This window comes from Notothenia coriiceps, unplaced genomic scaffold (genome assembly GCF_000735185.1).
Source record: "Notothenia coriiceps isolate Sejong01 unplaced genomic scaffold, NC01 NC01_scaffold00007694, whole genome shotgun sequence".
In the NCBI taxonomy this organism is placed as follows: domain Eukaryota; kingdom Metazoa; phylum Chordata; class Actinopteri; order Perciformes; family Nototheniidae; genus Notothenia; species Notothenia coriiceps.
This window is the reverse complement of record NW_011340395.1, coordinates 18,372-34,969: the sequence shown is the minus strand read 5'-3', so window position 1 is coordinate 34,969 and position 16,598 is coordinate 18,372. Positions and strand designations below refer to the sequence as shown.

The 16,598-nt window shown below is 48.0% G+C and overlaps 1 protein-coding gene across 1 annotated transcript in view; it reads left to right on the top strand.

The window, feature by feature from the left end:
• bahcc1a (BAH domain and coiled-coil containing 1a) overlaps nt 1-16,598 on the top strand; it is a 56,332-nt gene that overhangs the window by 29,297 nt on the left and 10,437 nt on the right. The window contains exons 3-16 of the mRNA XM_010769728.1: nt 2,555-2,677; nt 2,890-5,403; nt 5,589-5,700; nt 5,799-5,998; nt 6,441-6,596; nt 7,809-8,098; nt 8,457-8,802; nt 9,633-10,559; nt 11,948-12,117; nt 12,223-12,359; nt 12,574-12,687; nt 15,359-15,473; nt 15,774-16,008; nt 16,132-16,317. Coding sequence (XP_010768030.1) covers nt 2,555-2,677; nt 2,890-5,403; nt 5,589-5,700; nt 5,799-5,998; nt 6,441-6,596; nt 7,809-8,098; nt 8,457-8,802; nt 9,633-10,559; nt 11,948-12,117; nt 12,223-12,359; nt 12,574-12,687; nt 15,359-15,473; nt 15,774-16,008; nt 16,132-16,317 — 5,625 coding nt within the window. The remainder of the gene's footprint in view (nt 1-2,554; nt 2,678-2,889; nt 5,404-5,588; nt 5,701-5,798; nt 5,999-6,440; nt 6,597-7,808; nt 8,099-8,456; nt 8,803-9,632; nt 10,560-11,947; nt 12,118-12,222; nt 12,360-12,573; nt 12,688-15,358; nt 15,474-15,773; nt 16,009-16,131; nt 16,318-16,598) is intronic.

Here is a 16,598-nt window from a genome sequence, read left to right as displayed (position 1 = left end):
AGCTCAGCCTGCTCCTCCTCTCGGTCCTCTTCTGCCATGCTCTCTCTCTCTCTCTGTCCCATCTCGAAAATGTTACAGCCATTTTCGTGCTGACAATTTAAACTTTGGGCTTATGTTATTTTGCCTTTTAGCAAATGAAGAAACCCACATGAGGAAATATGGGCTAGTGTGAGGAAGGGAGAGCGAAACTAAACACTGTCGTCTGCCTCTTATTCAGCACGCTTAATTCTCCACTGCCTCTAGGTGCTGCTCTATATCCAACCCCCTTCTTTGTCCTTCATGTCGGCCTGCTTCTCTCAACCCACCATGCTGTGAGAAATACCTTCAGAACTTCTGGAAATCCCTCCCTGGGATGCAGCTCTGTTTGTTCTGCCGCTCGCCCCTGCTCCGCCCGTGGAAAAGAGGGCAAGCGCTGTGAACTCCCTTCTGTCATTCACTTGCCGATGCTGACTCGTTTGTGTGTGTGTGTGTGTGTGTGTGTGTGTGTGTGTGTGTGTGTGTGTGTGTGTGTGTGTGTGTGTGTGTGTGTGTGTGTGAAGGGAGAGAGAGCGAGGCTGCTGTGCAGTCAGCAGACTGCACTAAGACCCTGCTCACGTCGCCTGCAGCAGCAGAAGCAGCAGCAGCTCCCCTTGTCCTGCCCAGATTAATGGCTGAATGGGCTCTGCCGTGCCCAGCAGTCCCCCTCTTGCCGCCCCAATGGAGGGCATGCTGAAACTGAGCGGGCTGGCATTATCGGGCACAGCCAGACCACGCTGTGAAAAGGGATTACGCCGTCAATCGTCACGCTCACAAACAACATGCTGCCGCAGAAAAAAAGCCCCTCTCCCGGCTTGGATAAAGCCTACCAAACAGCTCTCTGCTTTTTCTCCCTCCCAAAATCAGAGAAACATTTATTTCTTAAACAAAGGATTCCCCCTTTCACACTGTAGATGAATTGGCATAAATGTGTGCTTATTACTCATTAAAAAAGCAAGACAATCAAGAAAGAGACAGACAAAAGGGGAGAGATAGAAAATAGGTTGAAGAAAGAAAACTAGGGAAAAGGTGAGGGCATGTAATTATCACCTCATTGCCCTCCTCAGAAAGCAGCACCTCCTGTGTTATTGCAGGACTGTTTGCCATCTCTATGCATTTCATTAATTAAGATGGGAGCATGCGGAGGCCGCTATGAGACGAGGTCATTAAGCCCACCACAACACTCCTCCTCCCAAGAGCCAGCTCACAGCACCGGGTCCATTGTTCCACCGGCAGAAAGTGAGACATTCAACACCCAGAGCTCCTGTTAAAACCACGGCGCTGCGCACACACACAGCCAAATGAACTGCATCTGCGTATCCTGGATCAGGCCTCACGCTTACCAACACAAATATGTCTGTCTTTCATTTAGCTTGTACAGCTATGTTTTCCTCCCTTTATCCCCCCTCCTCCTTCCTTCACTATGTATGCGAGTTGTTTGAAACTAAGGCTGGAGGGTGAGGCAGGTGCAGCATGAGGGGAAAAGAGATGTGACACACCTGAGCTTCTTTAGATGACTCAGAGGTCACTGAGATGGTTTAATGTGGTGGAACGTAGACATACTGTCTGAAAAGAAGCACAAAAAGACGCTTCATGTCTCTGGTCTCGTTTGTCTGTATTTTTCTCCTTCGCTCTTCTTCCTGCCCTAATACTCTTTCACTCATGGTGAAAGTGCATTTATAGGTTATTTTCCTCATTCTTCATTAATATCTCTGTAGGCTTTTCGTATCCACAAGTATATGGGTAGCACACAGGTTCATTCATGCATATTACATTACATGAGGTATTCAGTAAAGAATATGCACTGCAATGTTCAGTAAAATATTTGATCAAGTGAATTTTTGAGTATTTAATTAAGAGCAATTGTGTTAAATAATTAATTATACATAAGTAGAGATGGGCTGATTAAATTCATGTTTATTTGTTTTAGTTACCCAATTGTGTAAGCGGGTTGTCATAGTGATTCTTTGTCTAATACAGCGATAGGCTTTCATCTCAATCCATGTTTTCTCTCTCCTCGCCCTTCAAAGTCTTTTGTGTTTTTGAATGTCCCATTGCAAAAGGAGTTTTGTGTTTGGTTGTGGTGTAAATCTCCTCCTGATGGGCTTGATGCAATAAGCCCAGGTGTACTGGCTTAAGGGCCCAACATTGAAATGACCTTTTACCCCTGGTCAGTAAAGGTCAGCTCCCACCCCAGCTCTCTCTTCATTGTAAACACAAGCTTCAAATCCGTCCTTATCGCTCCATCCAGATGGAAAGAGGTGCCAGTGCCAGCTCTGAAAAAGAGATAAAGAAAGAGCCATATATTCCAAAGACAAATTTCGTACAGCAATCTCCAATCTTGTCTTGTATTGTTTGCATTCTTAACTCAGGCAGGAAAGGCAAACATGACAAGCAGAGCCAGTACTTATTTGCGTATGAACACCACCAGCTGCATTGGACCTGAAGGATTATGCTGGGTTAGTCTGGATAACTACATCTTGGAGGTTATTGTCCTGTCTTATCAATTATCCCCTCTCTCTGCTATCCGTTTCAACAGCTCCAGGGTACCCTCGATTCTCAGGGAGTCTGGCCCACACGTTTCTTCCCATGAGCCACTTGGATCACCATGCCAACAGCGGAGTTCTCTACGGTCAGCATCGTTTCTATGACACGCAAAAAGGTGAGGCAGGCGATGATTAAAATGTAATCAGACAGAAATAAGACATCTAAATCCAATTCAAACAACATAGTATGGTGTAATTTGATGTGGAATATTTATATAAGGATGCCTAGGGACACTATCATGAGAGCTGAACGATCTAATTTTGTCATTGCCTTTTGTTTTCTTGACTAATGCATTTGTCTTCACTGTCGTGCCTTCCTTCCTCTCAGAGAACTTTTATCTGCGAGGTCTCCCTTCCCAGCCACCCCTCATCTCAACCAATCACAGTCTGCCACCTATGTCCAGGGCAGGATCAGGACACTCTCAGGGGTCCTGCAGCAGAGACAGAGATCCAGGGGTAGGGGCAGGTCTCCATAAGGGCCTCAAAGAGGGGTCTGTGGAGAGAGGAGTTGTGACTGCTAAGGACAAGGAGAGGACCAGTAGCAAACAGGAGGCAAAGGAGAGACAACAACAGCAGCAGCAACAGCAACAGCAACACAGCCACCAGCCGCCCCAGCCCACACACCACCACCATTCCCTCTCCCATCAGCAACACCCACACTATCCACAGCACCCACTGCCTCTGGAGGAGGTCAACAGTCGGGCCCTGGAGAGGCATAAGGCATCTCTCACAATGGAGTACAGTAAGGAACACCTTCAGAGTATGGGCAAGCCCCTCAGTGCCTGCTTGCACAATGGAAAGATGCAAAACGGAGATGCAGGAGCTGGGGCAGGGGCTAAGCCCCCAATGCCCAGCTGTGGGGGGGAGGGCACAGTCCTTGTGGCTATGGGAGGTGGGGGGAGTAGCCAGGGCATACATATGGTTCCCAGTAGTAATGGTCGCTGCGGCAAGGAGGGGATAAGTGGGGAGATGAGGATCAGTGAACAACCTTCAGACTGTCTGGAAAGGAGTCAGGCACAGCTCCACCACACTCTTTCCTACTCAGTACCCCCAACCTTACACATGGGTTCTGCTGCGGGGGGTGCACACCCCCATCAACATCCTCATGCTCACCCCCATACACATCCACACCCAGGGGGCTTCCACTGCCTTCAGCTCCATCCCAGCCACCCACACCACCCACATCATTCCCACCACGCACACCATCACCCAGACTTTTTCTGCCCGCCCCCTCCGGCTCCTTTAGCCAACCCTGCCTCACATGACAGGGGGCCAGCCAATGTGGGGCGAGAACCTAAAGTCACAGGGCCTACATTTGTGCCATCAGTGGCAGGCCTGGGGGACAAATCCAGTGGTCCATTCCAGCATGGTAACCCCGAATGCCGCAGTGTGGTTGGTGTGGTTGGTGGCGGCAATGCCAAGGAGAAGGTTGTAGAAAAGAATGGAGGCAGTGGGCATCATAGTAGTTGGCACAGAAAACAACAACAGCAACAGCAGCAGCAGCAACAGCAACAACAACAACAGCAACAACAACAACAACAACAACAACAGCAACAACAACAGCAGCAGCAGCACACATACAGAAAGACAGAGAAGGCTCCGGATTGGATGCAGGCCCACCATCAACATCTTCAGCCCTCACAGCTTCCTCAACCTCCCCAACTACAACAGCCTCCACATCCCCAACAGCAGCACCAGGTTGTACGATCACGCAGTGCTGAGTGTGTCAACAGTGTTGTGGACATGGATGTGTTCAGACCCTCGCTGTCCCAGGGGCCAAAGGCTGGACACTCAGTCCCACATTCTGTCAACACTTCTCCTTACAGAGACTGTTCCCATCCAGGACCCCAACCACACTCCTCCCCGCTGGGAAGTAAAAGCATAGTCCAACATAGTGGAGCTGGGGCAGCCCATGGTCCAGGTCCTGGAGTTGGCTGCACCTTACAGAGAGATGGTCAAAAAGTAGCCAGGATACGCCACCAGCAGCATGGCCGACCTGCGCCAGATGCTCCTTCTCCTGCAGAGTTGAACCAGGGTACTAGTCAGGAACTTAAAAGAAAAATGGACATGTCTCCTTATGGCTACAGCAACAACAGTGGGCAGCATCACCACCAGCAGCCCCCAGTGCCATCATGGGCCATGAGGCCTACCCAACACATGTCCCAACCTGATGAGCAGGGGAAGTCTTACATAGAGTTAGGGGTGACTAGTGGGCAACACTCCCAGCAGCAGCAACAACAACAACAGCAACAACAGCAGCCAGGAATGCCACTTCCCCAGCCTCCCCCTGCACCTCCCCTCAGTCAGCAACAGCAGCAGCAGCCACCACCGCAGCAGCAGCAGCAGCCACCACCACCACCGCAGCAGCAGCAGCCACCACCGCAGCAGCAGCAGCAGCAGCCGCAGCAGCAGCAAACGCAGCAGCAGCAACCTGAGCAGCAACCTGAGCAGCAACCTGAGCCCCAGGGCCAAACTCAGGGGGAGAGCAGTGCTATGAAAAGCTTACTTAAGTATAGCAACCAGCAACAGCCACTGCTTCTCTCCCAAAAAAGCCCATTTGGGGGCCTTGGAAGCCTCAAATCAGCTGCTGCTGGGGGGAGCTGTGCCATGCAGGGCAACAAACAAACTCTACCTTCCAGAAAGGGCCCAGCCAATGACAACGAGCGCTCTGATTACAGCGGGCGAGGCCGGGATATTGGAGACACAGGACATGGGGAAAGCGAGGTGCGGCAACCACCAGTGGGAATTGCAGTGGCTGTGGCCAGACAAAGGGAGCCACCATGTCGATCTGCAGACGGTCATCCAAACAGCCGACAGGGCAGGGTACATCCCTCAGTCAAAGGTAAGGAGTATAAGTCACTGCCTAATAAACAGATGCAAGGAATACTGAGTCAAACTAATATGAACCCTCAGCACTGTCACTATGTATCTTGGGAGTCATATTAGTGTTTTGAGAAATGGTGAGGGACTTGGGAACATATCCTTACCAGGTGAAATCTAATGGTTAAGCTAATACTTCTCTTGCAGGACCGCCCCGCCCCATGTATCCCTCAGATCCCACCGAAGAGGAGAGGAAAAGGATGAGTGGGGAACAGTTGGGTTTGAATTGCTTGGATAGAGAGAGAGATGCTTATATCAGGTAAGCTAAAGAAAAGCCTTTGCTCAAAGCCTGTTAAATACATTATTTTCAGAAACCTTCATTTGTATTTTTCTGTTTTTTTCTCAACCTAATGCCAGGGATAATAAGGAAAGGGTGGAGTTTGCAAGAATCCACCCCTCCAACAGCTGTCATGGAGACCTCACCTCTCATCTCATGGTCCCAGGAGGGACTTCCCTCCAGTCTGGCCAATTAGGAGATCCTGCTGCACATTCTGCTCACCATCACTGGATGCCAAGAACTGGAAGCCCATCCCTCTGGATGACAGGACACTCTTATGGTAAAATAATATTGAGTACTTAAGAAATTAAGATTATTCCAACAGTGTGACTTTTTACAGTGTTGCAGATCATGTAAATAAGGCAGTCTTGTCCTGTTTTAACCATTTATGGAAGAGTTAAAAAACAAAGGTGATTATACGCTCTGATGACCTACAGGTCAATTATTCTTGCTCAGCAGAACATTTTGAGTTGGCCTTAGTGTCTGCAGAGCTATGTGTCATTTGAAAGTGGTGCATAATACAGCTGCTGAAATATAACATTACCTGAAGAGAGAAAATATTTAAATCTAAGCACGTTTTCAATTGTTCACGGTCAGGATTAGAATTGATTTTATAATGAAGTGATTATGATTGGTAGTTGGTCGTTGTATATTTGTAACACTGATTTACCCACTATGTGGTGGATATATACATCTAACCTGAAATGCTTTCTATAAACCAGGAATAGGTCATTCAGCACTGCACCAGAATCTACCCCCAGGTTTCTCTACAGCCATGTCAGGCCCTCTGCAGCCAGTCCTGCCTCTGCCTCAGGACCCCTCTGCCCAGCTGGTGGTCCTGCCCTCTGAGCCTTCCAACCATGCAACGCATCACCTGGGTATGCATAACTTTGCTTTCTCCTCTGTATACCCTAGCTTACTTTTGAAAAACTTTTAATGTGTATTCATGTACCGCCTCGCACATGAACGTTAACATTAACAGAATTGTTGGTAGTTCATCAGCAGTCTTCACAAGATCCCTCCCTGTGAAGACTGCTGATGAACTTCCCTTTAAGGGGCCCATTCAGAGAGACACACACACACACACACCACAATTCAAACATTTCCTGCGCACCACCTGCTCGGCCCAGCAGGAATAGGGCTTTCATTGGTTTGGAGTACGCATCCAGAGCAACCCCACACATATTCACACACTGAGTACCACGTCACAGAAAGGGGAAGAGTGAAAGTGCGGGAAAGATTCAGTGAGCAGGCTGTGACATTTAATTAGCTCACAATCCTGGATAGTAAGTTTCCCTTTGTGCTCACCAGGAGTTTTAGCCAAGAGGGGTACTGCCTCCACAAAACCTATCTATGGTATTTTTGGTGTGTCTTTGAGAAAAGGGGTGAGGGACGAGTCAAAGGTGAACAGGTTCTTGGGGTTACTTCAGTGTAGACCCACTTCTTCGGAAATTGGACCTCTGTCATAGACACCCACACCAAGCTGTATTGGTCCTTGAAGCCACAACATGAATAGGTTGTCTACACAGACATGGGAACTGAGTTTCCTGCAGGGCCCTTTCACAGACTCTTTTCAGCTAATGTTGCTGGACAGGTCAGAGTTTTGGATGGAAAGTCCACACTGAATGCTCCGGTGAGACAAACATTTCCAGTCCAGTATTTTGACCTCTGATCAAACTACAGCCAACCGCATCTGTTCACATTTCATCATTGTCATGACTTTTTTTTTTCGCCATTCCAGCAAATTCTCAAGACAGTTCTTAAGAGACAGCTTTCTGTTTAGAGCGGGGGAGAGTGTGGGATTGCTGCTGCCTGGGGAGATGTTGTTCTGCAAAGTCAAAAATGTTTTTTCTGAACACATTTGTGGTTGCTATAAAATGTGAATACAATGATTTTTAAATGATCCATAATGATTTCACTGTCTTACAAATGGGTGTGTAGGAGGTAGATAATGACAGGATAAGGATATGAATATCACAATGTTGTGTTGAATCCAAAGGAAAAAGGTTGCCTAAGTGTGTATGCACGTGCGTGTCTTTTTGTCCTAAGGTAGCCCCCTCCGTTACAATCCTCCTCCTTTTTCTCATTAGATGTGATGGAGCAGCCAGGGCTGTGGCCCCCTGTGTATGGCGCCCGGGGCCCACCCTCCCACATGCAGCATCCTGCTGTGTACTCCCGATCCCAGTTTCTACGGCAACAGGAGCTGTACGCTCTCCAACAGCACCAACAGCTCCAGCATCAGCATCAACATCAGCACCAGATCCACCAGTCGCAGCAACCACAACCACAGTCTCAAACCCAGCAGCAGCAGCAGCAGCAGCAGCAGCATGGGGCTGCGCATGGCATCGACATCCAACATCATGCCACTCAAAACTCACAGGTGATTATAAGTCAAAGAATGCAGGAAACATTACAATTGCAGTATATTTGTATCTATATATACACACATGTAAAAGATAACAAATCTCAAGCAGAGTGAGTGAGTCAGCCTCACTCTCTCACATGACTACAGCCTATTTTTAACTCACCTAAAATGGTTTGGGATTTGCTGACTTTGTAACAGGGATTGAGTAAATCAATGAATATAGGCAGCAGAGCAAGTAGCTTTAAATGTCAATATTGCAAGCAATTGGTAATTACAGTGCCAAAATATGAATTCACTTGTTTTAGATCTTCTAGATTTGTAGGGCCTTTCAGTAAATGTGAAAATGAAAATAATTTTTTTTCAAATGCCATAGATGCAAAAAGGGCCGGATGAGCCCTCTGTGGAACTACAGGAACTCATTTCAGAACCCAGAACGTCCAAACCTGCCAAGCCCTACACTTATAACGCACCTCGGAGGAACACCCCTCCCCCCGGGGCCTGTGCCACTCACCTGTCCCCTTGTTGCCAATCCCCTTCACTTCGGCCACATCCCAGAAGCACTCCCTCTACACCCTGCCCTGCTCCCAGCCCTGCCGCAGCGGCCCCTCACTCGCCTGCCATCAGCCCTGCCCCACACCAGATACCCAAGGGGGCCGAATCCCAGGAAAAGCGAGGAGAGGGACAGCCCCCTCAGGACTACCCACAGTGTCTGGAGCCTGGTGAGAATAAGCAAGCATATGTATATGCAAATAAAAATGTGGCTAAAAGCTTTCAAGCCGCCTCTCATGGACTGCATGCAATTGCTTCATTAAAAGCCATCAAATAACATGCCGTTTGTATTTAGTTTGAGATTTAAAACTAAATATGGCAGACACAGAAGGAGAAAAAGAATTGTAGGGAATTTGTATTACTTTGTAAATTATACCCAGTGGTAATTGGAATCGCTACTGTCTTAAATGATCCTTTTTCTCAGCTGGTGTTGTGGTAATATGTGTGGTTGGCTCTGTTGGCAAACTCCTGATTGACTGAACAGCTCAAAGCTACAGAAAATGGCTGCTGGCTGAGCTGGGGCTTTTCACTACCGTTACTTCGGTAATGACTGAGAAACACCTCAATAGCAGCCCTCACCTCTCCTGCACCCCCTCCCCCCCCCGGCCCCGCACTCTCTTCATCATCATTAATGCCTGCCTAACGGCCGCCGCACGCCAGAGGAATTGTGTCAGGTGCTCTGATAAACCAAAGCCTGGCACACTTCAAAAAACCCACTCACACAACATTGCATGTGGTCCTCTACCCCTTCTTACTGCTGGGAGATTAAGGCAGAATGCATTTCCTTTTTCTGGTTTTCATCGCCTCCAAAGGTAGCCAGGGGACTAATCTTAGAGAGGCCCTGATGTGAAAGGACTTTTGATTTGCATACAATTTTCATCAGCCAAATATCATTTAGGAAATAATGTCACAGAGATATTTTTGTGAGAGTTATATCAGAAATGTTTCTCTTATATTGACAATTAATGATTTAATTATCTATATTTCCTTCTCTCTATAGACTTGCCCCGTGGATACACCTACCCTGCAATTTCCATGGGCTACAGGAGCGGGCCCTCCCCCCAGGATGTTCGACTCGCTGAGCCAGCTGATCTGGAATCAGTTCAAGTGGAGCCTGCTGAGCATACTCCCGAGTCTCTCTCCAGTCTGGGGGAGGAGCTAGACTGCCAAGTGGTTGTCAGGCCCCTCCCAGGGCCACTCCCGTCGGAGGAAGTGCAGAATGCGGAGGAGGAAAGAGTTGTTGATAGAGTTCTGGAACAGCGGGAGGAGGGAGACGTAGCAGCGGTGAGAACATCCAACTATGTGCCTGGAGAGAAGGAGGTGGAGGAGCAGGGGCCCGCTGAGGAAGAAGTGCAGGTTTGCCCCCCTGCTAAGAGCCCAGTGTGCGAGGCTGCTTTGTTTCCAATGCCGCTTTCAACAGAGGAGCCTGAACGGCCAGAAGTTGTCGTCACCTTTGAAGATGACGATGCAGCGGTTATTGAGGAGGGCCAGGTCAACAGGACCAGAGAGAAGGAGCCAGAGCTGCCCACCATCATTGAGCTTGACCCTGCTTCCCCTGCAGCCCCCGGGCCTCAGTCCTCGTCCATTGAGGCAGCAGAGGACAGCGACCAGGAACAGAAGAGCAAGATGACCCCTGATGACACCACACTGGATTTTGTGTCTCTTTCCCCTGCCTCAGTTATTGCCCCGAGCCCGAACCAGGAACCTGTCGCAGCGCCCACAAAACCTCTGGTCCCCTGCTACTGGAGTCTGGAGTTGCTGATTGCGGCTGCCTTCTGCACAGACGTACCTCCATTCCCGCTGTATCCTCATAGCACCCCATCAGTTGTCCCCTCAAAGTCCAACCCCCACCACGGTATGGAGCTCCTGAGTGAGCTGGCAGATCTGGAGCTACAACAGCAAAAGCGCACCAGTGGAAAAAGCCAGGGTGAGGGACAGTGTGTCTTCCTTAACTCACGTAACACACATCAACATGCACACATAAACACAATCCTATCAGCACAATGCACCTCATTCCCGTAGTTTACCCTCATTCTCCTCTGCGTCCACTGAGACAAACTCCAACTCCCCCCCCAGGCCTAGCCTCCGTCGCTCTGCGCTCCCTCCCAGATACTCCTCTCTTCCTGCTGGTCTTGAAAGCCTCTGGTGGATTGCAACATCTCCCCAGAGAAGATGTCTGCATGCCTGCTTGCCGTTTCTCTTCTTTGGTGTGTTAAAAGGCACTTTTATTTTCTAAAAGGCTGTTCTAACGATGCACAGGCCTCAGGAGAGGCAGTAGAAGCAGGAGGACAGGGCTGAACAACTACTGAGGGGTGCACACCTCCTTTTTCTCGCTCCCTCTCTTTCCCTTCCAGCTTTCCTCAGAGAGCTGTCTCTCTGTCTCTCCATCCCGCCACTGTTTGATCCACACAAGTGCACAAACGCACACACAAAATTGCAAATACGCACATTAAAAAGAGAGAGACATACCAATTGGCTTCCCTCTCTCTCCCCTACACACGTTACTGAAAGTTAGTGTGTAATCACAAAAGCAGTCGATGTTTTCAGCACCCTGGAGCATTGCCTGGCTAATTAGACCCCATTGTTTTAAAGTGCCTTTAAAAGCTTCCTTGTTTTTCAAAGCACCATGTGTTTTTTGTATTCATGCAAAAGAATGTTTTGTGTTTACCACAGCATCCTAATGCATTTAACTGCTCCCAAAAGAGGGTTCTATAAAAAGGGTATCATCAACTGATACCAGAGTCACTGATGTTGTCTTTGTGATGCGATAGTGTTGACAGCTCAACGAAGTGGCACATGTCAAGTCACAACAGTAGGCTTTACCAAAACAAGCACTAAAACAAGTGGAAAGGATGAGTATTTTTATTTATAGAAGGAAAGATTCTAGATAGTGTTACTCCACAAACAAAATGTCATTCTTTCTTTGTCACAACACTTCAACTCCTCATATTCAGCCTTTATCTTAGTCCATAATGGCAGTCCAGTCAGTTCCATAGGTGGATAGGAATATACAGGAAGAGCTTGGCCCAGATGGTCTTTGACATAGTAGCATCTGGTTACTCCACATTGATTTAACCTCTCAAACAATATGCCCCTGGTTCCTCATCCTGGTTTATTGCACAATTTCTTTCTTTCTCACCATTTATCCGCCATATCACAAGCGACATCTTTAATGCCAAATGTGCACTGACTTTTTTTACATAGACATTAGCTTCTTTAGGCACATTTTAAGGCTTTGTTCAAATATCTCTTCTTAAAATCAAGCATGGATTGTGACACAATATGACCCAAACAATAATTTTGTTCCCGTTACAGAAGATGAGCTGCTGATGTTTGACCTCCAGAGCCTTGCTACCCTGGCCACTGCCCGTGCTCTGGAGATGGGCTCTGAGGAAGGCAGTACTTGTGGTTCAGGGCGACACTTCCCCGCCCGTAGGATCCTCAATTTACGTAGAAAATGCAGCTGGACACCTCGCAATGAACCAGTAAGATCCCGGTGTTAATGCCTTGAATCGGAATGCCCCTATCAAGTTGAAATGTCTTTGATTTTAGGATGTTTTTAATATAACCATAAATGATGTGCCCCTCAGGTGTGCCCGGCCAAAGGTAGCATGGAAACAATAGACGGTCCTGAACTTGCAATGCGTGTGAAGTTGGCTGAGCTACAGCGGCGCTACAAAGAGAAGCAAAAGGAGCTGGCCAAACTTCAGAGGAAGCACGATCATCAGTGAGTGTGGCTCTATCCTCCTTACTAATGCCCGCCCTTTGCATTCAGAGATTTCAAAAGTAATCCAAACTTTAAAAATCAACTGTCCTCAAGTATCAGATGATGCCTTTTCTCAATTATTTGCTGCGCCATCATTTTTTGAGTTAAGATATGTTTTTGTATCCCAGACTTTGTCTCTCTTTTCCTCACTGTTTAAATCTGTGTTTGCAAGCAGGAAAGAGGAAACACCCCGAAGCCCAGCCAGACGGGGACCTGGACGGCCAAGGAAGCGGAAACCTACCCTCACCTCAGGTCCAGTGTCCTCATCCGAGGGCCAAAGAAAAGTCAAGTAAGTATCACAAGCCCATCTACGCTGGCTGGCTATAATCCAATCTTGCCTGAAAAACCCCTCAGTATCTCTGGCGTACAGGGACCGCCTCTCATTGGAATACACAGGAAATGGGAGAACACACAGCTGAACCATTCAAGGAAGTCCCCCATTTCTAGTCTAACCAACACAGGAGCTAATTGTATTACAGCAGAGGTGTCATTCGTGGGTTTATCTGCTAGTACATAATGTTTATATGTGCTTGATATATGGACTACACATACCTAGACTGCTCACAAGTCTCATTAGGCTTCTACCCAGCTAATCTTCAACCTATGTGGCATGACTGTAGAGAGCATGTTGAGCTTAGCTAGGCAGGGGTGGGGGGGCTCAGTGACAGGCAGAGGATGTAATTAGAGTACTGTGAATTCTCCTGTAATCTTTCCCAGCAGCAGGAATGTGACACACACCACTGCCATAACCGCCCCGCGGGGTCACCAGGGGTCCAAAGGATAACATGATGGTCAGACAGTCCAGGCACTCAGTGATAAGCTGACATTTAGAGCTCTAATACTATGTATCTGCGCGTATAAGGAAAAAAACAATTAGTGGAATACGGTGAGCAGAGCAACGAAAGAAAAAAGAAAAACAGATAAAGCCATACTGATTGCAAGGATGATATTCAAGGAAAAAGGACCCTGCTATTTCTCAAAATTGGTTGATGAAGTTTTAGCTATTTAAAAAAAAAAGGGGTGTTAGTGCTATTTGGTGGATGTGATAAACCAAAAGGTTCTAGGGGATAAAGGTTTCCTGTGCGGCTTCAATTAGCCTTGTCATCAGGGGTTTGAAAGGCTTAGAGCACTAAATGTCACCTCGCAGCATTCCCTCTCTCTCCATCTTCCCCCTCCTCTTTCTTTGCTGTGGTTTCTGGGCAACAGTCCACCATGTTCCCAGCTGCCCCTTTGCGGTGTCACCTCCACTCTCCTTCCATCCATATACCCCTGCCCCCTCGCCAGGCCAGCACTGATCCGAGTACAGACACTGATGCTGGGTGACAATGACACCAAAATGAAAGGGTAAGGGGCCAGGGCCCTGCAGCAAAGTACAGTGGAGGGAGAGGGGGGGGGGCGCGACAGGGGGTTTGTGTGATGTTTTGCAGACCACAATACAGTAAGCCGCAGCAGAGGCACCTTTTTTTGAGGCAGCCAGGCTGTTCACCCTTTTGTTGATGTGTGTGTACAATGCAGAGGAGAATGACATGACACATCTGAACAAGGGAGAGGCAGACAGGGGACTGATTAGCCCCATGTTGCTTACACGGCAGGGTTATGTAAAAGCATGTACTGCACATGCCACTCATGCCGCTACAAGATACTGATGTTTGGGTGCTGTGACGGAGGGCAGTGGGTCAGTTGGTAACAGCCCACCCGTTAAGCGTCTCCCGACTTATTTTGCTTGAACCACAGGAAGTGTGTGTGTGTTTTAGTGAGCGATAACTCCAAACCCTCCCTGCTCGCACATTCTTTGCATCGGCACGATTAGATATGGATGCAACTGTGTGCTCATAGGCATTAATGCAGGGATTGTTTGTTTTTGTGGGTGCCTGTTACTCCTGTGTGGTAGAGCCCTGGCGTCCTTTGTGGGGCTGCTTTTATTGGGGGGAAGACTGGAAAGAACTGCTGCTATCCAGCAAACCCTGCTAATCAATTCTGTTTAATTAGTCACTGTACGCTCAGCCCCCCACCGAGGGGAGGGACTCTGTCATATTGTGTTTGTCAGCAGCGGAAGGCAAGCCGTGGCGGGATCTGCCTCACAGACAACTCACACTTCACTGACGCCTCTGACGCTCTCCCGCCCTTCAGTGGGCAGACAGTCCCACTGCCCGACAAACGCCTGCATTTTGTTATAGATGCACGCTGACACACACTTTTGATTTTAAACAAAATTCAGTATAAATTCATTGTTCAGGTAAACACTTAAGCACACATTTGGTTCCAAACAATGTGCAGTTACAGAATTGTATAAATATGCAACAAAGAACAAACATGAAATGTTAAATGCGCTTTATTTATCTACTTCACATTTAAACCCTGCCTACTCGGTAAATGTGACTGATTTCTTCGGCTGCACACACACTAGGAGAGGGGGAGTTAATCTTTTGTTGAGCATGGCCTGGCTCACGTCGGTGTGGTCTATGGGCAGGCTTCCAGAGGGAAAATTCAAGGGCATTTGGAGTGGTTGGCCTGTGATGCTGCTCAGCGTAGGGGAAAGAGTGTGCCACAGTGATATGAAAATGCAACTGGAGAGCTATGATATTCACTGAGAACAATAGAGCCGCATACAAATGCAATGCCTTCCAACCATTCAGCGCATCTTTCAAAGCAATGCAGTGCTTCACAAGCTGCACAGACCCTCCCCAGATGAAGCGTTAAGGCTTCTTATGCCACACTGCCCTCGAACAATCCCAGGTTCCTTGTTAGATCACAATTTCTTCAAGTGTATGGTTCAGACACCGGGCTCTCCATGTCCTTTTTTGTCATGCTGTTCATCAGACAGAGAAAGGAGACTTATTAGATCCCAGAGAGAGGCGACTCAACTCTGTTTCCCCCTGTGATGTCCTACCCCCTCTTTTTCTTTCAAACCACCACCGTTCTTTTTCTAATGAATGCTTCTCCCTTGTTTTGACTGGCAGGTCGATTGGGGCGGGGCTTGCCCTGTCGCCTGAGGACCTAGGAGGGGGCGGAGACAGCCAGAGAAGGAAGAAGAGGCTGTCCAGTCAAGGCTTTGAGCGCCTCAGCAGCACACAGGTCAGAATCCCCTTGTCCTCCTCCGTTTTGCCCTTTATGCAACATGAAATTAAAGAGACCACTCTTTGTTTCCTTGCTTTTGATATATTCTTTTGTTACACACTATTCCTAATTAGCTGCTACCCTCAGGAGTCAAATCCTCTGCTCTCGGTCTTAATATCTTTTTCATTGGAGCTTCTACTGTTCCTTTTTCTTCCCTGTGTGTGAACAAATGAGAGCCTTCTCCCTCTGACGTTCTGATGCTTTTGCAGCTGCTGTGACCAGGAGTGTAACTGGCTTTCTCATCTCTCTCTGTTGCAGCAGATAAAAGCACAGGGCTGCAGAAAAAGCAGTCTTCACAGCATTCTCAGCTCCAAGCTGGCCGATGATGTGACTCAGCTCAAACAGAAAGCCCAGGGTAAAAAAATTCTCTCAGGGACGGGCTCTAGGGACAAGGAGGTTTCGCCTTGCAACTCCAACCCCAAGCATGGACACAGAAGCCAGGGCTCAAGCAAACCTGAGTTCAGGCGAGAGTCTGGGGGACAAAGTGACACAGGTAGATGCTGCCAGACAATAGTAATGATTGTGCCTCATACCGTTTGGTTTTAATATGCAGAGTGCAGTGTTTTAATTTCATTCTTAACCTAGATATGTAATTGGTTTTTGCAATTTCTTTCAGCAGCCAGTGTGGACAGTGGCCCCCAAGATATCTGGTCTGGACTAGTGCACGGTGGACGTAAAAAGGGATCCACCACCCCGACACAGGGCTCCTCCCGTCCCAGAGCAAGGAATCTCCGTGGCCAGAGGCAGGAAGCAATGGAAGAGGGGGAGAGCTCCCCTGCAGAAAGTGACTCCTCTGATCAAGGTGAGGCAGAGACGACTGAGAGCTACTTATGAGACAAATACTGTGATGATGGTAAATGTAACTAACCATAGCAAATGAATAAAACATTGTCCTCTTATAGTCACAAATACTGGGTGGGTTTCCTGTTCTTGACCATTTTTGGTGGCAAGTTTAACTGTGTAAACACACACACACACACACACACACACACACACACACACACACACACACACACACACACACACACACACACACACACACACACACAACTGGGTTCTACACTCCCACAAACACAGACAATT